General features: G+C 30.4%; 1 protein-coding gene and 3 non-coding genes across 6 annotated transcripts; 2 read left to right on the top strand and 2 right to left on the bottom strand.

Moving 5' to 3' along the window:
- The first annotated feature begins 5,230 nt into the window (after positions 1-5,230).
- LOC146951245 (protein IQ-domain 26-like) lies at positions 5,231-7,966 on the top strand. Of its 3 annotated transcripts, none has more exons than XM_085741595.1 (4): positions 5,231-5,435; positions 6,090-6,455; positions 6,980-7,186; positions 7,284-7,966. In XM_085741595.1, exons 2-4 carry the CDS (start codon positions 6,123-6,125, stop codon positions 7,809-7,811), a joined length of 1,068 nt encoding a protein of 355 aa, XP_085597721.1. In that variant the 5' UTR covers positions 5,231-5,435; positions 6,090-6,122; the 3' UTR covers positions 7,812-7,966. The 3 variants fall into 3 exon arrangements, with proteins under 3 accessions (XP_085597721.1, XP_085597723.1, XP_085597722.1); XM_085741597.1 differs by lacking the exon at positions 5,231-5,435 and adding an exon at positions 5,693-5,842; XM_085741596.1 differs by lacking the exon at positions 5,231-5,435 and having other exon boundaries at positions 5,857-6,455.
- Positions 7,967-8,989: 1,023 nt separating this feature from the next.
- TRNAI-AAU (transfer RNA isoleucine (anticodon AAU)) lies at positions 8,990-9,063 on the top strand. The gene has a single exon. It is a non-coding gene; the product is annotated as a tRNA-Ile (tRNA).
- A 10,346-nt stretch (positions 9,064-19,409) lies between these two features.
- On the bottom strand, positions 19,410-19,537 carry LOC146951243 (small nucleolar RNA snoR77). Its single transcript, XR_015028479.1, has one exon. It is a non-coding gene; the product is annotated as a small nucleolar RNA snoR77 (small nucleolar RNA).
- A 246-nt stretch (positions 19,538-19,783) lies between these two features.
- LOC146951242 (small nucleolar RNA snoR135) lies at positions 19,784-19,930 on the bottom strand. The gene has a single exon (XR_015029569.1). It is a non-coding gene; the product is annotated as a small nucleolar RNA snoR135 (small nucleolar RNA).
- Positions 19,931-21,862: the final 1,932 nt, after the last annotated feature.

Genomic DNA, 21,862 nt, shown 5'->3' with positions numbered 1-21,862 from the left:
TCAGACCTAAAAAGTAAGACTATGACAGGCCACAGGCCAGGCTTAGGCCTTCAAAAAAATTGGCAGGTCAGGCTCAGCCCTTGCAAAGCCTAGCTCGGCCTAGCCTATTCCCACCCATACTTTCAATACATATATGAAACTTTACGTGGTCAACCGATCACAGATATGACTTTTAAGTTGTAACAAGATAAAAGTCAAACTTTCAATATAAATATGACTTTTAAAAATCAAAAAATTAAATTCACTTTTAATCAAGTCTCCTTGGGACACTTGTGAAGAAAACAAAAATAGAAATAATTGATGAATTTAATGAAGTCAAAGCTAGTTTATAGAATTTTAATGTAGTGAATGTACGATTTGTAAGATAAAGTTTTTTTATTAGACTTCTTATTAAATACCCTAAGACACTTGTTAACATTTTCCTTTGATCAAACATGATAGATTTTTTTTTTATCCTAATACAAAAAATACATGAATTAAAATGAAAAAGTAATGGATAATGATTGAAAAATGCATTAATACAATATTTTTTTTTTAAAATAACACTATTAATAAATTGTAAAATAATAACAATAAGAAAATAGTATAATAATTTGATACGGATGTTTGGTTTTGAAAGATGTAATATCGCAACGAATAGAGGTTATTTCCATTGATTTGGATTGGATCTTCATTTTTTTTTTTTGTGGTGGCCGGGGTTTGAATCTCGTACCTTGCATATTTTTATACATTATTCATACCAACTGAGCTAAGCTCACGAGGACATCTTCAGGTTTATAATGTCATTGGTTTGTTTCTTACAACTCTATATAATATAGGGTTAATTATGTTTCTAGTCCCTATAAAATAGCGACCTTGTAAGTTTAGTCCCTACTTAATTTTAATAGCATTTTTAGTCCCTATAAAAAAAAATTTACTTATAATTTTAGTCCCTGCTAAAACAAAGTTTGATTAATTATCCTTAAACGACATGAAATGAATTAAATATGAATTTTTTAAAACGACAAAAGTTAAAGATAAAAAGTAATAAAATCTGGATGTAGAAATCAAATTTTGCGATAATTTTTTGCGGACGAACTTTTAGTAATGTTCTAAACATGTCTGCAAAAAGTTGTTCAAAAATTTAAGAGTTTAAGCATAAATTAAACAAATTTGAATTGAGTAGGGACTAATACTCAGTGCAGAAAAACAAAATTAGGGACTAAAAAGGCTATTAAAATTAAGTAGGGACTAAACTTACAAGGCCGCTATTTTATAGGGACTAGAAACATAATTAACCCTATAATATAATGATTAAAAATTTCATGACTACAACATATTTTTAAGAAAACAGTAATAATATGGTGTGAAATAATAATAATAATAATAATAATAATAATAATAATAATAATAATAATAATAATAATAATAATAATAAAATAAATGGTAACGAGTGTTCTAAAGATACTTTAAATATTTTAAATAGTAAATTTTTATGAAAAATTGTGAATTCAATACATTGGAAATTGAAATGTCAAACTTTTCTAAAGAATAAATTCTTAATTGAGAAACCTTAAAGAGTGCCCTTAAAGTACTCATTAGCGAGACCCTAAAAATAATGATTTCATTCGAGTCTCTAATGATCGGTATTGAATAACGTGAAATCGATACTTGAATCGATAAATGTCTGATTTGATTCTTTAAAAAAATGTTTGGTTTGATTGTTTTGAATCGGTTTAGAACCAATTATAGCAGGAAAAAACTTAATCAATTTGGTTCATTTGAATTGGATGTTTAAATCATCAGTAGTGATATATGTACATCTATTGGTGACAACTTTTATTTTCTCTCTTCTCATTAGTCCAAAACAATAGAGAGAAAAAGGAAGAAAGAGAATAACATTATAATGTGAGTATGAGAGAGAAAGCTGTCAAAAAGTGATTGTACAAATATCATTTCTCTTAAATCATTGATTTGATTCTTACACTCGTATCCCAAGCTCTTAAATTATACACCCGCACAAATAAGCATAGGGTTGAGGTTCGAATTCAACCTAACAATTTTAACGTTTTACTATCACTAGATTGCTGACCCGTGCGCCGCACGGGTCTTGTGAGCTAAAATCATATCATAATGTATATTGTTTTGGTGGTGTAGTTATAATGTAAATTTAAAAATACTTAATACCCAATGAATGTTTCAATAATCAAGGATTATTTTTAGCTTAACAAACCCGTGCAGTAAAATTATAATTTTAATAATTATATTAATTAAATGATGATTATACAATTATAAAATAACTTATAATTTAAAGATAAAAACAAATCTATAAAAATAAAAATAAATATTACCCTGTCTAGAATGCTAATTCCTCCTTAAAAAAATGCTAATAAAAGGGTATTAAATTAAACATTAATTTACATAATTGAAGGTTTAAAACTGTTTTACAAATGCATGCAATCAAATCAATTCTGGACGACACTTCTTTTATGTTAGTTTCTACAAAGAACTTACAAATAAAAAATATTAACACAAACTATAAATAAAAATAAAAATTATAAACAAATTAATCTCAAAGAATATTAGCATACAAATAAAAATTAAATAATTAAAATTAAATTTGTCAATAAATGTTGTGATAAGAAATATATTAAAATTACAAATAAAAAATCTTGTCTTTATTTTTTGCCTTGAATAACTTCTGTTTAAAAACGATGAAATGCAAAAGATAAAAAATTTACATCATAAAACTTAATTATACCATCACAATATTCACCTTGTATCCTATCATTTTGTAGGATAACAACAATAGTTTAATAGAGTCCTTATGAAATTCAGCAGCTAAAGAATAAATTATAATTGTTACTTCATATGGATCCTCTAAAAAAACAAAACTGGATATTGATGAGAATACTTGTTACAACGTGTTAGTTGAAAATTTTGCTCTCATGAATATGATCATCATATTCTAAGCCTTGCATGTGCAGCCATATATAAAAGTCCATCGCAAAACCACTATAGTAAATGCTTGTTTAACTGTTTGAGATGCAGAGATAGCAACAAACTACATCAGTTACAATCTTAAAGAAATATAAGAGGAGTTTTTGATGAACATTTTGAAAAATCAAAACATGACAAAGATTTATTTGAACATTCTCTTATCTGCATATTCTATGAAATGTAAGCTAATTGTCAGGACATGACAAATCTCTAAATATGAGCTCTCAGCTTTAGCGTTTTTTTTTTATGGCAGTTAGATACCGTGTCAAAGAAAATTGTACTTCATCATCTTGATTTTGTTGGTTGTGCTGTCTTCAACAACATTAGAGAGTTTAGACTTCAATTCCTCACAAAAAAATGAAAGCAACCACATATTAGAGCCAACAACCTTTGATAGTTTCAAAAATGAAGTCATGAGAATAAAAATGTACATACGTGCACCATAACATAACAGTTTGTACAAAAAATTAACCCATAAGATGGATCAACTTAGCGGTTGGCACTAACATTATTTTTAACTTCAACCAAAAAAACAAAGATCTAGTAAACCCAAATTCAAAATGTAACATGATCAGTTTAAAAAATAATATTGTGACAAAACTAAAAAATAATCTTCCATTGAAAATCTTAGAGTTTCAACTATTTAAGTGGGCTCCTTCAAAAAAAAAAAAAACTATTTAAGTGGGTCATTATTACGTACATATCAATCATGATAGAATAATATCCCTCAAAAATAATCATGCTAGAATAGTAATAAACAATTACTCTTTTACTTAAATTTAATTTTTAATACTTAAATTTAATTTTTAACATTGTATATAAAGAAGAAAAGAACATATTGTGTTTTGTCTTGAGAAAAAGAAATACGTAGATATCACTTAAAGAAAATCATATTGTGTATATTATCCACATACATGATATAAAAATGTTCAAAGAAGAATCAAAATAAAATTAATTTACCTATAAATAATTAATCACAAATTCATTATTGGGGAAAGAAAGATTATCGACAGAGGCTAATAGAACCTACAATAATACATTTGTGTATACGTGATCACAAATAAAGCTACAACAAAAGAAAAACTCTAGGACCTCATCATGGTGAAACCTCACGAGTCCACCCCATTTTCCCCAACACTCAAGGCAAGTTAAAAATGATAGTACTCATCTATCAAGATCTCCCATTTTGAAACCTATGCATCCCGGAAAAAAACAAAAACAAAATACAAAGAAGAAACCATAAGTAAATGAGAAGAAGAAATTCATAAAAAAAAAATGGCGAAAAAAAAAGAGCAAAATAAAGGTGAGATATATGGTGTGGAAAAAAAAAATATTTGAAGAGAAGGGAAAAGAAAAATACCAAAATAATGGTTGAAGGACAAAACCATGTATGTATAAATGTGGGAAAGAACAACTGAAGCCAGGAATATGATTTTTGGAGAATGTTGTGTAGTTGAAAAGTCTAACTACAATTACCAATATAATTGAAAATCTTTTTGAACGGTGCAGCATTCTAAATAGAAAACTAAAAGGCTTATTAATTTCCATTCTTTGTTGGAAACAAAAAAAAAGTGAAACTTTCAAAATGAAAAGAATATGTAAAGGCTACTTCCTAGTCTTTATAATGTCACCGATTTTTCACTTTATTTTTAAAAGAATAAATTTGAAATTCAAACCGGCATTGATTTGAGAGGGAAATTTTTATAGGGTTAAAGTGATTAGCAATTAATACAATAGAATTAGAGGGAAAAATTAGGTTAAGTGATGGCAAGACCTAATAAGCTTTAAGAGTAAGTGATTTTTCTTAAATATCTCCACTCACTTTTTAATTCTTTTCCCACACTCACATTTAGATGATGGTGAGGCCTGGACTGCCTTAAAAAGAACTGTGCCCTAATATAAATTTACACCACTTACCAATCACAATTTTTCAAAAGACGGTGTAAAAAATAATAATTTCAAATCCGTTCATATCTCCTTTATTACTGTAATCCGTTCCTATCTTTATGCATGCATCAGTTTCAAATTAAAATCCACTATTAACAAAACAATGCGTCAATTACTACTAGTTTGTTATACAGTTTGAAAAGAAAACACAAATTATAGTAGTATTCAAAATTTGAATAAAAATCAGATAGTATTAGTAATAAGTTTATTAAGATTAAGATCACTAAGCAAATCACGTGTAGTATTAATTTTGAGCACCCCTAGGAGTCAAACAAAACCATTGGAAATTGCATTATTTGACATGAAAATTCCATTGATCGGTTCTTCCTAACCCCATTTGGAAAGGTCCTTTTCAACAAGTATTGTTTCAGAACAAGTGAATCATCTTTAACACAGAAACTGTCATTGTCTGCAAGAGGAATCACTGTTCAAAGATCTTTTCTACCACAAGTTAAAATCCAAAATCTCTAACTCATTTTTACCAGGGCCTAAAAGGGTGTTACTGAAAGGTTCACATTCCAACTTTGAACAAAGAGGTTTTTTATTTTTTATTTTTTTATAATTTGTAAAAAAATACTTAAAATGTAAGCATGGAAAACTAGGAATTATTATGTTCCTTTGTACTTTGTAGGGTAATTATTGATGGTCTTTCTATTTTTTTGAATTTAAGAAGTTCTTAGGCTTTTTCCAAGTAATTATTACAACTTTTTCAATTTCACCTTTGTTCTTTGTTTTTAATTTGTAACCTTTGTCTCATATGTTCATCAAGTGTGTCAGAAGTTTGTCCTTTAATATTTAATTTATTAGAATAATGATTATTATTTTTAAAATTTCATGATTCTGTTTATTAGTATTATATGGTGTTTATGTTTGCATCCATAACTTGCTTTCATCAATTCTCTATTTTCAATTTGAGGTATAGATTCTGCTATATTATTAGTTGGAGATATTCTGGCACTAAATTCCACTTTGTTCATAAAATTTGTGACAATTTTACTATATATTATACTGCATTAGGCACCACATGTATTCATTGGGTTATTACACTTGTTTACCTTGCATTACATTTTTACACACTTATTATTATTCTCTACTCTGAGAGAAACTCACACTTTGTCTTTTATCACATTTGTGTTTAACTTTGAAATTGTTCTTCACTTCAGATTGTGACATTCACACAAAAAAAGTGTGTAATTATGGGAAAAGCTAGTAGATGGTTGAAGGGTTTGTTTGGAATGAAGAAAGAGAAGGAACATAGTAACAAATCAGGACCATTGGTTCTTGACAAGAAGGAGAAGAAAAGATCAGGGAAGGATGATAATCACATTGACCATCAGACTAGTGCTCCAGCTTTTGATGATGCTTGGTACAAATCCTATGTTGCTGAAAAACAGAAACAGAATGAGCATAACAAAAATGCAATTTTTGTGAGGTCATTAAGCCATGGCAGTGGCAGAAAGTCATTGTTATTTGGAAGCAGGGAGATGTTGGCTGCTGTGAAGATTCAAACGTTTTTCAGAGGCTATTTGGTATGTGAATGTGACCAACTTTTGTATTCTAGGAAAGTTCATGTTAAATTGTTTTAGGAATGTTTATATTTGCTCATATGTTGTCTGTTTTTTCTGTTTCCACAAATTAATGTCATTTTCTGAATTTGATTGTTTTGTAAATGGTAATGCTTGTAGCTTTGTCCATGTGACACATATTTTTTTGGTTGTGACAAATGATGTGTTTTGGTTGATTCTGGCTACTATGTCCACCTTCAAAAGTCAGAAAGTTGTTATTGATTCTTAGTGTTTGTTTAAATTTACGGTGAGTTTAACAAAATCATGTGACACTGTAATTTTGTCGAAGCTTGAAAATATAGTAGTTTTTACCAAAATCAAGGCGGCATTAGTTTGTCTCCGTCCAAACATGAGCTTAGCTCTAAATGAAACAGTACCTCTTTCATTTTTAGTATCATCATCTAATGCAAACATATTGTTGTGCTATAGTATTCTAGTGTGTTCTGTTAGCAATTCAATTCAAATTTTGTATCATTTGTTGCATTCAGGCGCGAAAGGCTCGTAGAGCGCTAAAAGGATTGGTTAAGATACAAGCTCTTGTTAGAGGGTTCCTAGTTAGAAAAAGAGTTGCTGCAACACTTAACAGTATGCAAGCTCTAATGAGAGCTCAAGCTGTTGTCCGGTCAAGGCGAGCCCGTAATTCCATCGACAAGGAGAACTTATATCAGCCAGAAATCCGTGGACGAAAACATGTGGTAATTAAAACAACTTCTTGATTACTGTATGCCAATTCAATTGGATTTCATCAAAATTTTAGTCTTTATTTACTATTGTGTTTTTTTTCTCTTGTAGCAAATGTTGGATGAAACTAGAAATCGACAACAAAATAAATGGCTTCCCAATTCCTCAAGTAGATTTGCTCCGAACCCAAAAGTTGTTCTGATTGATCCTCACAGGTCTGGTTCGAGATCTGCAATGTCCGAATATGGAGATGATTTGTATGACAGCTATGATGCAACATCTCTTCCTTGTCAAATTCCGCGTCGAATTTCAGTTCATGATTGCCAATATTCTCAAGATTTTGATTGGTGCAACAATAATGTTAACGATGAACGCAGACTCTACACAGCTCATAGCACTCCTCGATTAGTGAATTCTTCGCAAGCTAATCCTCTGGCGAAGAGTGTTTCAGAAGATACCAGCTTGTTCATGCCTTACTCGAATTTTCCTAACTACATGGCTAATACTCATTCATCTAAGGGAAGAGTGGTAAGGTCTCACAGTGCTCCTAAGCAAAGACCTGAACTCAAGAAAAGGGTTCCTCTTGATGAAATAATGGCCACAAGAAATAGCATAAGTTGTGTTAGAAAGCATTGGTAATTCAATTAGCATACTATTGTTTTTTCAAGGAATTAAAAGGAAATTTTCAGAGCTAATGATGTGCTTAATTATAGTAGTTACTTTGGAATTTACGTTTCCTCTTGTGCTTGCTTACTACTTATAGATAATGGAATATGATTAAGGAGTTCATTTTCTATCTTGTGCTTTTTTTCTTTCAAATGATTTACTTCTTTCAAAGAATTTGGTTAGTTTATGAATTTTATGGTACAGATATGGAAACTAATTGATGGATGGTTTGTTGTTGTTTATAATTCAAACCAATTCATAGCTAGTATTTACTATTTGTCTTAACCATTCAAAGTTTTAGGCGAAATCGGCCCTCGTAATTCGGTTAAATAAAGTTCGATCAATAATTGTTTCAAATCAATAGTCTTTATAAATTCTTTTATGAAAACTAAATTTATATTAGGAAAGCAATCATTCGTACAAAGTTATGTAAACTTGGCAACCTCAACAATGATTCATGATGGAATTTTCATAATATATTTATATACAAAAAATTCAAACTTGAATCCATGTTACAATTAGTGCAAATAGAAAATACGCCAACCTCATTGGTAAGAATTTTTTAACTTTTTTTTGAGTTAAGAATTTGTATAACTGAATTGGAAGTAATAAATTTGCACCACATTGTATATAGCAGGCTAGAAACATTTTGAGGCTTGATATTATGCCAACCTGCCTTCACCATTTTAATATATATGTAATTACATTTAGCAGTGAAAATAGTCAAGTGAATAATCTTTAGTGATTTATAGACTTAATTTAAGGACAAAATTGTTCGCGAGAAACCGAACTCAAATTCCATTAAAACTATTTTTGGATAGAATTTACTTACCTCTGACTTAACTCTCGATCATAAGAATCTCATTACGTTTGAAGAGAATTTTATTTTTTTAAATCATTCATCCGTAATGGATTGTTCCTTGTGGAGCTTGTAATAAGCTCAAAATTATATATGTCATTATTTTGTTGCTATTTGCACTTTTATATGTAGCCTATGATTGGATGAATAAATTCTCATCTTTTTAGTTTGTTGACCAATAAATTTTCAATTTAGCGTAGTAAAGAAATTGCAGAACTGAACAACATTCTCGTTTATTAGTCAAAGCATTCACAACGTTCAAATTTAAAATTGCAGGGACTCTAAACAACATGGCCCATTAGCTCAGTTGGTTAGAGCGTCGTGCTAATAACGCGAAGGTCGCAGGTTCGAAACCTGCATGGGCCATTTTTTTATTTACTTTATAATGTAAAAGCTGGGCCATTTTTTATTTTATATAAACGTGACATGTGCACTAAAATCAGTTTATTTATTTTTTATTTTTAAATTTACTTTATAATGTAAAAGCTGGGCCATTTTTTATTTTATATAAACGTGACATGTGCACTAAAATCAGTTTATTTATTTTTTATTTTTTTTTAGAAAAGTAAACCTATAAAATTTATGCATTTGTTTCTATTTCATTTTTTATGAAACATAGTTTTTTTTTTTTTTTTTTTTTTTTACAAATACTACATGTATAAAGTCGTAAAAAACATGTATAAAGTCGTTAGAAACAACAATTCGTAGGTTGTTAACTAATGACTTGGTTAAGGTTTTGTGTCAAAAAATTGGGTATAGGTTTTGATATTATAAATAATTAATCATAGAAATTGTATTCATATAAAACGATTGTAATAGTTTACAATTAATATTAAGAGTGTTTTTAAATAGCTTTTATACTGGAATTTAAATAACTTTTGGAAGGAAAAAAAATAATCAACATTTTAAGTTTGTAATGTAATAACAATATTTTTTGCAATGTCATGACTAAAAATTGGATGCTTATAATATAATTAATATGTTTCCTAATTAAGATTTAAAAGATTTTTCAAACAGTGTTACTTAATTAGTAAAGTGATTTTTCAAACAATGGTTAGCAAGGCCGGCCCTTTAAATTTGGATGTCTTAGGCAAATCAAGAGAGTGGTGCCTCTATAAAAAAAATAAACCACAAAAAATGATAAGATTAAGAGAAATGAATGGAAAGACTATGAAACATTTCATTTGACATTGTGTAAGAAGAACACAAGTATGAATCTTTGAAATGTGAACCAATTAACTCTAAGCTAGGATCCATGTTCAAGAGTCTGGGCTTCACTCGACAAGTTTAATTAACTAAAGAAACATGTTTATGAAAACAGCACACATGATCATAAATCAATGTTTATATCATCACAACATTTCATATAATTCAATGTTGATTCCTCAAAAGTGAAAATTCGTTTGACTAAAATAATAAATAAATTGTTTGGCAATTGCAATTGGCACCTACTCCTATCTTATGAAGTTATGATCAATGGTATACAGCACTTATGCTTTTGACAATTGATTGTTCTAGTGTTAATAGTTGCATAATTGAGATGGAGATATGTTTTTTATTTACAAATTGTGATGGAGATTTTTTTTTTTGAATATAAACTGGTGATATTAATTGATTAAATCATGAACATTCAAAGAGTGGGCTTGGTTGGGAACATACTCCCACCAAACGTTGTTGGGCTTAGTATGGGCTAGAGAGTGTGCTACTCTTGACAGTATAACAACCACTGGTATCATACATCCACATAAGGGCGTCAGCTTTATTAAAGTGGATGATGGGGAGCTGAACAATATGTGAGCTATCCATAGGTAGGAATGTCTCTTGTATAAGATTGTAATTCCAATCAAAGGGTGACTCATTAAGTAAATCCTTGACTAGAGCAGGGCTAGTAGGTTTAGAATAGATAGGTTTAAAACTATTATTGTGAGGCAGCCAATTATCAGAATTGATATGAACATGTGCTCCATTCCCAATCCTCCAGCAACACCCTTTATTGAGGATCCAGATGGAGTTGTGCAAACTTTTCCATGCATAAATGGGATTAAATCCTATTTGAGCCTTAAGGACATCTGAGTTAGGAAAGTATTTTGCTTTGTAACATTTAGCCAAAAGGGATGTAGGATGACTGTGCATTCTCCATATATGCTTAGCAAGCATTGCTAAGTTAAAGTCCCTAAGACTTTTGAAAACCATACCTCCGTCCTTTTTGTGCTTGAACAGTTTCTGCTTAGAAATCCAATGAATTTTTCTGGTGTGCTCAGTGCCTCCCCACCAAAAGTTGCAGACTGCCCTTTCAATATCTTCGCAAAGAGATATAGGAAAGAGAAAGCAACTCATAACATACACAGGGATGGCCTGAGCCACAGCACGAATAAGAACACCTCTACCTTCAAAGGATAAATTTTTCTCTTTCCACAGAAATTAGTCGTAGAGAATAAGAATTAGAAATAAATGAGACTCATAAACTAGGTAAAATATTGTGACTTTTAATATGCAAAAGCAAAACTCTAGCCGTCACCCCTTTCTTCTTCTTCTTCTTCTTGTCAGAGGGGTGATTTAGGGTCAATTTTGACCCAAAAATCACCCCTCCGAGTTGTTTTTCCTTCTAACCTAATTGAATAAGTTATTTCACATATTTTCTATTTTATTTCGTCTGTTGTTGTGATTTCTTCGTCTCTAAACGACTCTGTTTGTTTTGCTTTTCCGTCTTTGTGCGGTGTGTTTTTGATTTCCCGTCTTATGGCGGTGTTTATTTGATTCAGGTTGAAAGATTAGCTTTGAGCGAGTGCAGATCCGATCAATGACAATGACTTTGGCGTCGTCAACGTTGCAGATCCGAAGACATGAGTATTCCGGAGACTTGAATATAGTCATATTAGTCATATTTGTAGGCATAGATACTTTGCCGTTTTATGTTGTTAACATGGATGTTGTGAGTTTGTTCACAGATTCATCCTTTTTGTTTTTAGCGAATTTGGATTTGTATTGTTTCGATGTACTCTATCAATTTGAATAAATAAATATCATTTATTTTGTTCAAAAAAAATATATGCAAAAGCAAAAAATCTGACTCTTTATTATTCATAACACTTCACATCATTATTTTAATTTTAGTGTCTCAATTAGATTATTCACTGGCTTTTCACTCATGACTCATTAGTTTAGTTGCTAAAATTATGGATGTAATTAATATTTTTTGGGTACATGTAGTTGACTGATTTATTTTATATTTCTTTTGGTCACGTCATTTATTAGTTTTGACTTTGTAGCGCCCTTCTAATTTTGTCTACAATTAGCATTTTACATTTTTTTATGTGAGTATATTTATATACATACATATATTGGTAGTAAAAATATATTTTTGTGTGCCCCTAAAATTATGGTGCCCTGGGCTACCGCCCCCTCGGCCTGTGCTCAGGGCCACCCCTGATGGTTAGGTCACACGCAAATTTTGTTACCACTTACCAATGTGTTAACTGGAGCGGCAAGATTTTGATTTTTTTAGACGTAGATTTTTATACTTGTCTGCATCTTTCATTATAAGCGAACCTATACTGCTTAACAAAAAAAAAATGTATTGCTATGCTAATATAAGTGAAAGGGGAAATTACACTAACCTCCCCTGAGGTTTATCTAAATGTAACTTACATCCCCTCTATTTTCTTAAAAATCACCAACCTCCCCCACTGTTTAACTCTACAAACGTCTGTTAATTTTATACTGCAGAAAAAGAAAAAGAAAACATTCGCGTTGGTAGCTTGATACTTTGCGTTTTCATTTTCTCCAACCAGCTTTACTTAGAAACTTGTTCTCCCTTAGAATCAAGCACTATATATATGTTGGCTTGGTATTTTGAAGATCTGAACTCTTTTTATTCAATATCCCTTATCTGAATCTTAGACCATGTCTCCCTGTTATGTTGAACCTTTAATTTTGTTATTGGGTTTGAAGGTTATGGTCAAATTTTAATTTATCGCAGACCCTTTGATGATATGGAGTAACCAATTTAAGCCAAATTAAGGAAATACCAAAACCACTATTGTAAGATAAATATCAAATTTTCCTTAATTTGGCTTCCAATTTTGCTTATTTTGGTTTGACATCAAATGGTGTAATAGGTTTGGTTAGCAGCCTGGTTTAGTAAAGCTGCCTTTTAGTTGGGTTTCTGCCAAGTATTTGGTAGCTGGTCTTTTAAGTGGGAGCATATGCCTTTTTGTAAATTCTGGTGCTGTTTTGGTTTTGATTTTTGGTTTGTGCTTGTCATTCTTGTAATCAAGTTGTTTACTCTCTGTTTTTAATTCAACGGAGAAAGGGAGAAACAAACAGTGTTAACCGTCTGTCAAAAAACTAATAATAGTGTTAATAGGGAAGGGTTGTTTTTGTTCATTTGATGAAAACTCAGGGGAGGTCAATGTCTATTTTAAAACTAGAGGGGGTGTATGTTACATTTAGATAAACCTCAGGGGAGGTAAATGTAATTTTCCCTAAGTGAAATGGTATATTATGATGGTTATTACCTCTGATCATACCTTATTTTATCTAATTATACCTTATTTTGTATTAACTATGTACGTTACTTCAATGGTCATGATTGATTTTCACATGGTGTAATAATGTCGGGCTTTTACGCTATTTGAATGAATAAATTATCATATCTTTGACCAAAAAATAATGAATTTTTCTCCATAGGCCATTTCAATTGATCACAGGTCCCTCATGTTGCATAAAATGCACTTGTTTAACAACAGCAAACTGTAACTCTCAATCCCTGTGGTTCGAGAGTTACAAACCGATCTTGTATGAGGTTATGAATCGATCAAGAATCGGATTGTAGGATTAAATGTTCCTGATACAGAGTGCAATACAAAATTGCAGGAAAATGACAGCTCTAAGTCATAAACATGCATCAAAGTCATGTTTTACATTATCAAATTAATAGCACGCATCAAATTCACATCTTGCTTTTAAAATAACATCATTCAAAATATTGAAATTAAAATAACAACATGAGCAACACTCGGATAAACCACAGTGATAACATAAATCAATTAAACTGGACACAGGGACGGACCCACGTATAGCTCCCTGTGGGCCTGGGCCCTCACTACATTTGCAAAAGAAAATACTAAAATACTACTCATCTATTGTACTGGTATGGTAATATATGATTATTCTGTAATAACTTTTGTGTGCATGTGTAGTTTCATGACTAGAACTTAGTCAACTTACCAACAATATAAGAGTATATACTCCCTCCGGTCCTATTTATAAGAGAAAGTTGAGTCAACAAAAATTGACGTATCTAGATTGAATTTTTAACCAGATACATCAACTTTTGTTTACTCAATTTTCTCTTATAAATAAGACCGGAGGGAGTATTATATATATATATATATATATATATATATATATATATATATATATATATATATATATATATATATATATATATATATATATATATATATACACACACACACACATACAAAAGGCACCACAAAGAGAGAAGTAAGAGGGGTAGTTTTTTTTTTTTTTTTGTTATTGAGGGGCAGTTATTATTTAGGACTATTGTTTGAGTTTTGATTATTATTTTGGAAGTGTTTATTTTTTAATTGGTATATTTGTTTTTAGAGGTGTCTTTGATATTAATTATCGCAAGTGTAACCGTTAATTAAAATAATTTTCTCTGTTATGAGTCTCATCAAGAATTTTATGTGAAATCATATGAGATGTGAATTAAAAGTGAGAAAATCATTCAATGTTTTTAAAATCTGAAAAACCGTTTAAAAAAATTATATTCCTCTCATAAAATTATTATGTATATTTATGTTTTTAAAAATGAAATGTTGGCCTACACTACTTAAAAATCCTGGGTCCGTCCCTGACTGGACATGACATGTTTAATGTTTTAAGTATTAAAATATCAGTATAGTATACATCAAAGTCAAAGGAAAACAACGTAAAGATATAAGAAAAACCTAACTACTGAGTGGATCGATATGCAATTCATGAGTAGCTCCTCATTCAAATCCTCACTTGATTTTAGATGGACGTCTTTGTTCATGTCACAATGTGTTGGAGCCTATAAAATAGATCAGTGTATTTCGTACTAGTATTCATCCCCACCAAATCTACGTTTTAACTGTCATGTATTTCTACAAAGTATCCAGAGTTTTATTTGCAATCCCATGCCTTGTCATAACCTTCCTACTTATTGGCCTAGGAGGTGTTCCTCTACAAGAGTAAATAATATGGGATGAGAGGCATTGTATAACCAATAAATATAACTAGGATCAGCTTGTCATCTTGTCTCCACAAATAGATCCCACATATCTTCATGTACAACATCCAATGCGTATTCTTGGAATGTCTGGTCCATCTTGAAAATATATAACTGTGGTGCAACGTATATGTGATGTCTAAGGATGCTCTGATCACATCCACCTGCCCAAGCACACTCTCTGGCAAGTTGCAATAACACATCTTACATACGCATTTTATACTTGTAAAGAACCAACATATGTCGTTGAATGAACGTGTCTGATGACGGCAGACATAAGGGAAAATTCTAACATCATCCACCTTTAGACGATCGAAGATTGTATCCTCTCATATTCTCTATCTCTCATTCAGTCTTCTTCGACTGTTTCTTTGACTACCGTGTATCCTCTCCAATTTTCTGTCTCTCTCATATGCTCACTTTCTCTCACAAAATGGGGCTTTTGTTGAATCGGTATTTGATTTGTTGATGAAGGTGCATGACATTTTTTCCAACTACAAAGAGAACTATGAATTCATAAGATTTTACTTTTTAACATGATGGTACATGGATGATGAAGTTAGAGATGGTGATGGAGAAGTGACTTTTGTGATCTATTTTGAAACCTAAAAAACCTTTGAGATGGTGAGGGAGATTTGAGATTTTTTTTCTTTATAATTAAATCTAAAACGTTGGATTTGTTATTGTCACATGTCACTATGATATGCAATCCATATATATCCTTATTGTTAACCGCATCATCAATTTTAACCGAGGTAACGAGCATAGTTAACGTTTAAGACTAAAGTGATTAACAAAATGAAGAGGTCAGGTGAGGATTTAAATGAGTTTTTTTTATCAAGGTTTGAGATCAATATGACACTGACTTACATTTTCAATGACCAAAATGACGGCTTGCCCTTAAAAAATAAGGTTTAGAGATCAAATTGTGGATTGATTCTAATTGTATAGATTTCGTTAAATTAATAGTTTTTTCCGACAAAATTAAACTAAATTAGTTATTTGAATATTCAAGTAATATTATTTTAAGTGTAATTTGACGTAACCATGTGTATACTAAGTTCAGTGCCACATCATAAAAAATTGCAACGCATAGAATTTCAAAAATTGGAAAAGTCAAGGGACCAAATTTGAATTTAGAAATTAAAGGACCAAAATCTAGAAATTGATTAAAGGGGGTAATATTTGCAGAGCAAGTCTTACATAGAGATAACCTCATAAAATTTTATTTAGATACACACATGATTGATAAAATTTAAAAGAGATGATATTAAGTGATGTGCCTAAATTAAATTTTATTATTCATGTTTGTGTACCTAAATACTTTTGATTTGAGGTTGTGTCCAACTTAATATTTCTCTATTGCCGTTTGTCTTTCCTTGAGGCTGCATCATCTAGTCAATTCAATCTACATCTAACTCTTTGTCCTCCACATTGTCCCTGCAAATCCTCATGGTAATGGACCAAGCAATTCCTTCTCCATCTATGTCATATGTCAAATAGTCGTTGCCAATCTTCTTCTTTAGGCTTGGAGAAGGAACGGATTTGGTTTTCTTCATATGTACTAATGTTAGCAGGTGCAGGTTATGGTGGGAAAACTTATTAATTTTCCCATGATGGGAGAAGCTAAAGTGACCCGTAATAACAAGTACTTCCAGTTTTTTCATTTCTATAATTTTCACCCACATAACTATATATTATTGTACTGTTACCCAATTACTGTTTTATTATTATACTTTTTACACAAACCTTTATCTTGTGAATCTTTTTAACAATAAAACTTCTCTTGCACCAAAAATCACGATACCTATTTTCATTCTTTAACGCCTATCTCTCTAAGTTTCACTCGTATTCCCTTTTCATTGTATTTGTTCTTTCTTTTTTGAAGGAAAATTGTATTTGTTCTTTCTTAAAAACAAAATTCATTATTTATTTAAATTTATACTAAACATTCTCTAAATATTAACTAAGTTTAAGTACAAAGGATAAAATTGGAAGAAAAATATTACGTTAATTTTTTTAACCTTTTTAAATAAACATATACATATTTTAAAAAAATCATTATTTAATCAAATGTATACTATACCTTCTCTAAATATTAGCTACTTAAAAGTGAACTAAATATTTTTATAATATATAGTTAGCATAATTAAATGTCAAAACAATATCATGACTCTTAAGTCTATCAATGTTGTGTTTACAAGAATTGATTTTGCCATCTAAAAATGTCTAGCGGCGCAATTTGTTGTCTGTTTGTCTTCTATTCATGTGTAATTAATCCTATATATATAAATTGGGAAATGCTAACTTGCCCTTTGGGCATAAATTAAGAAACCAAATGTAGAAGGTTTTTTTTTTGGAATTTGTGCATTCAATATCTTAAAAGTTGCAAAAGTTATACTTTCAATATAAAATTTATTTTTAATTTCATTTTAAGCTTCTTAACTTGTGTCCCAAGGGCACAAGTTAACATGACCCATATAAATTATTTCTTAATCTTCTCTAATGGGAATGAGTGATGAAACCTCGTTTATTGGGAATTGGATGTAATGTGCCAAACTTTCATGTAACTTCTTTGATTTTGGTAAATATGACTAGTATTTTGTTAAACAATTCATCAACAAAAATTGAGTATAGGGGGTTGGATAGTTCATCTGATTTGACCGGTTCTGAGTTTAAATTTAAATGAATGAGTAGGCATTAATAAAACAAACTACTAATATTTGTCATTAAAATAAAATGAAAGTTGAGCCTAACAAATGAATTAAATTCTTACAATAGGGTGAACCAATTTTCAAATGGGTATTACATACTACTAACACACTCTTTGTTAATTTTGATGGGTAAAATTAATTTGTTATTGGTTTAGACTAAACAGGGGCAAAAGGGTATTTGAAAAAACTCAATCATATTCTAGGCATTTTTTTTTCGTTGATAAAACGGAAAATCTCATAAATAAGTATGCTGGGCATAAGTATATTTATTGGCACAAATCTCATACCATTTTTCTTGAGAATAGTTGTAATCGAGATAAACATATGCTGGGCATTTCGTCATAAAAATTTTGGCAAAAAATAAATTGTTTAAGGTGTAGGGGGGCACATTTATAAATAAGCATAAATAAACATTGTGTTTGGTACAAAAGGTACCAATTCTTCAATCATGGCCATCAAATATTTTAATAATATATCAATGGTGAGTTAGAGCTTTTCCCATCATGGGAAAATTAAAGAACTCTCCCACCATAAATGCCACCATGTTTGGCATTCCCCTTGTTTTAATGCTCCAAAAAAAAACCTCTGCACAAAAGCAGCATTCTTCTCACATCCTTTAAATTTCATTCAATGACTGTAATTTCCCTTCATCACTATCCATCAATTGATCATGCGAACGTATTTCTTAAGCCAAGTGTTATATTGATTCGCTGGCAACCTTTATTATTGATTTGCCTTAGCGAAGGAACCAGAGAATTGAATCAACCATACTTGCCACCCTTTGTCTTATACTCTTATTAAATGTTTCTTTTGTCAAATTCTTTATTTCTCAACCATGTCTACATCCAATTTGTTTTACCAATTTAGAGATGATTCTCCATGTAGTGATTGATTATGCCTTATTATCATCTTTCAATAACAATCATTCATAGTTGATACTCTGAAATTTTAAAAATTAACTTCAATTAACATGTGAAACTTGTAATTATTATTAGTCTTAAGAATGAAAAATTGATGTAATTTCGGAGGTTAACTTGTGGACACAGTCTTAGGTCTTTTTTTAATGGGAAACTCAAATAATTTTAAGGTTAACTTTTGTTTAACCTACTTCAGAATGTCCACCAAAATATTGAAATTTTCACCAACTCATGGCCATTGGAAAAAACATCAGCTGCTACAAGAATTTTTGCAAGACAAACAGAATACAAAATATCAAAATAAAGATGTAACAAAAGCATATGGTGACGAATTAGTGTAACCGATCAAACTAGAACGAAAATACCGAATGAATTCAATCAACCAATGGTTTATGATTTGAAAAAACATTAATTTTACCTTCTTAATTCAATGCTAACAAAATCTGCAATGCAAGATGAACAATATTCAATTCTGACATTATTTCAACCTAACCAAATAAATTTATGAACATTTTGCTAATACATAAAATCGGAGATCTAATACACAACACTGAACACACCGAACACAATATCCCTATGGTTCCAAATCACTTGTAACGGTGTTTTCACCACATATTTAAACGAACATGAAAAGTCTTACTGCATGCATCTATAGCAAGAAAACCGAACAACAAAACTTTTCAAACCAAACTGGTCAGAGACAAAAAATTGGACGAATACTACCACGAGATAACATTTCTTCTAGTTTGAAAGTATGATTAATGTTTGTTATAAGTCAAAAACATTATTCTGTATAATAAAAATGTACTGGAGCTTACTAGACCAGCTTCAGAGAAAAATCTCAGCAAGTCTGAAGAGCAAAAGCATTTGATTTACGAGCAGTTAAACACCTTACATGCTATTGGTATATTGTAGCAAGTAGGCTGCCTGAATCACCACTCGATAATTACATACAATTACTACAATTTTCAACAATAAATAAATAATAAAAATATATCAACCATACCAATTAGATCCGCTAGATTTATAAAAATACACATCATAGCAAAAACTGGTGAAAGTTGATTAATTTGTTATTGGGTTCTGCATTCATCTCAAAGGCACATGATTTATAAGCCAAAGAGCCAAACTCCAGACCCTTATAAAATCAATCTAATTGAAAAAGAAAAAAAAAATAGTGTAGGGAAAATGATTGTTGTGATTTTTCAACCAAAAAAATGAAACACAACTGCCCATTTTCTCTAAATTAATATTGCAAGGGAATACTTTCGGAAAGAATGCATTTTTAATAGCAAAACACCGATACACACTATCCCTGCTTTCTAACAAACTATCAACTATTTTATTAATCTGAAGAAAAAATTATACGAAACAGATAATAAAACCATGAAGATCTAATATAAACACTACAGCAACAAGAAATTGAACGAAGAAGATAAACAAATTGAAGAATGGGCAATAGTGAGAGATGAACGAAGGATGAATGAATGGTTTGAGTTGCCGCAGTGACTATGAATATATAGGAAGAGAAGCAACAAAACCCTAAAATATGTCGAGTGTTATTGGGCCTCGGGTAAATGAAATAAGAATAGACCAAACTCTGAAAAAAAGGAGGAGTTATTGCTACTATCACTACCATATTTTAGAATACACCCCAATGAGTTTAATAATTTTTTTTTTTGAACAGGCAAAAATGAGATATATATATATATATATATATATATATATTAAAAACAAAGTAGTCGTGTAACGCCCTCCTTTTTATTTAATTATTTTAATTAGTTTTAGAATATATTTATATATTTATATGATGTATATGAGTGATATATGATTTGTTGAGATTAGATGTCTTTTTATAATTTAGTTAATATATTTTGTTATGTTATATGTTGGTATTTACTAGCATAATATATTTGTTAATTGTTATAGATATATATTTGTTATTTGGTGTATTATTATATATTTAGTAGAGAAATATTATTTATTAGAATATAAGGATTATTAGTGTGAGTAAAATTGGAGGTTAGAATAGAAAGAAGAATAAGTTGTTGGGTCTAAATAGATTTGGGAAGAATATTTTAGTATTATAAATAGAGAAGCTTAGGTTAGAAAGAGTTTACCAAAAACCGCTTTTTGGAAAAGAGGAGAACAAGACAGAAGAGAAGAGAAGAGAAAAGTCAAGAGAAGAGGAGAAGACCTTAGGAAAGAAGAACGCTGCTGCTGATTCAGGAATTAATCTAAGGTGAGGGTGAGACTATCTTGCATTAATATTAAGTTGTTAAATCATTAGATTACATCTAACAAGTTGGGGAGAGTTTGTGAGAATTTGAGAATTAGGGTTTTGAGAGAGATTTGATGATTAGATGATGAAAACTTGTTGAATTGATGTAGAAATTGTGTACAAACCTTAGATAATCATTAGGATGATAATTAGAATCAGTTTTGAGGTTAGCACCATGAGATTAGGTGAAACTTGAAGAGAATCTGCATTCTGCCCGAATTTTGATATTAAAACTGGTATTGATCGGTGCAGAATTGGTCTTAGGTGTAAACACGAAAGTTGTAGGTATGGATGTTAGCTTTCTAATGTCGTTGGTCTCACGTCAAAACGATTTATAGAACTTGAGTTATGGTCAAATTACTGCACGTAGGTCACAGTGAATTTTTATGGACTTTCAGCACAACTTTTCCGAATTTAAAATGAAAACTGATATTGATCGGTACAGAACTGGTCTTAGGCGTAAACATGAAAGTTTTAGATAATTTTGTTATCTTTCTAGTGGCTTTGGTTTGACATGAAAATGATGTTTGGTCTTTGAGTTATGATGAAAATACTACAGGGAGGTCTTAGCGAAATTGTACGGTGACAACATTCTCTGTTTCATGTTTTTGCGTTTTGTTCATATGTTTCTGTTTTGAATTGATCCTTGTTGTAAACATGAAAGTTGTTGATATTTGTTATATCTTTCCAGTAGCTTTGGTTTGACATGAAAATATGTTGTGGATAATTTATTATATTTTTACAAAGATACATAGTGAATTATTGTTGATGTTTAAATACGATGTTATATGAAGTTATTTATGATTGATGAATATGATGTTTTAAGATGTTGTTTATTATCATTTGATATTGTTATGTTATGATATGACATGAATTATTTATGTGATCCATATGTTGTTGATGTAAGATTTTTCCTACATGTCATATAACTATGTACACGTGAGTATATATAGGATCGTTTCCACAGGGAGTT

Source organism: Medicago sativa, chromosome 2, assembly GCF_051527215.1.
Source record: "Medicago sativa cultivar Bolivia chromosome 2, Bolivia_mono, whole genome shotgun sequence".
In the NCBI taxonomy this organism is placed as follows: Eukaryota; Viridiplantae; Streptophyta; class Magnoliopsida; order Fabales; family Fabaceae; genus Medicago; species Medicago sativa.
The sequence above is the reverse complement of the archived record's forward strand: the minus strand, read 5'-3'. Positions and strand labels throughout refer to the sequence as shown.

Bases quoted from the DNA above. Each gene is read 5' to 3' on its own strand.
- LOC146951245 (XM_085741595.1), top strand. From the start codon at position 6,123: ATGGGAAAAGCTAGTAGATGGTTGAAGGGTTTGTTTGGAATGAAGAAA. The intron at 6,456-6,979 runs GTATGTGAATGT...TGTTGCATTCAG, and splicing joins CGTTTTTCAGAGGCTATTTG to GCGCGAAAGGCTCGTAGAGC. The intron at 7,187-7,283 runs GTAATTAAAACA...TTTCTCTTGTAG, and splicing joins TCCGTGGACGAAAACATGTG to CAAATGTTGGATGAAACTAG.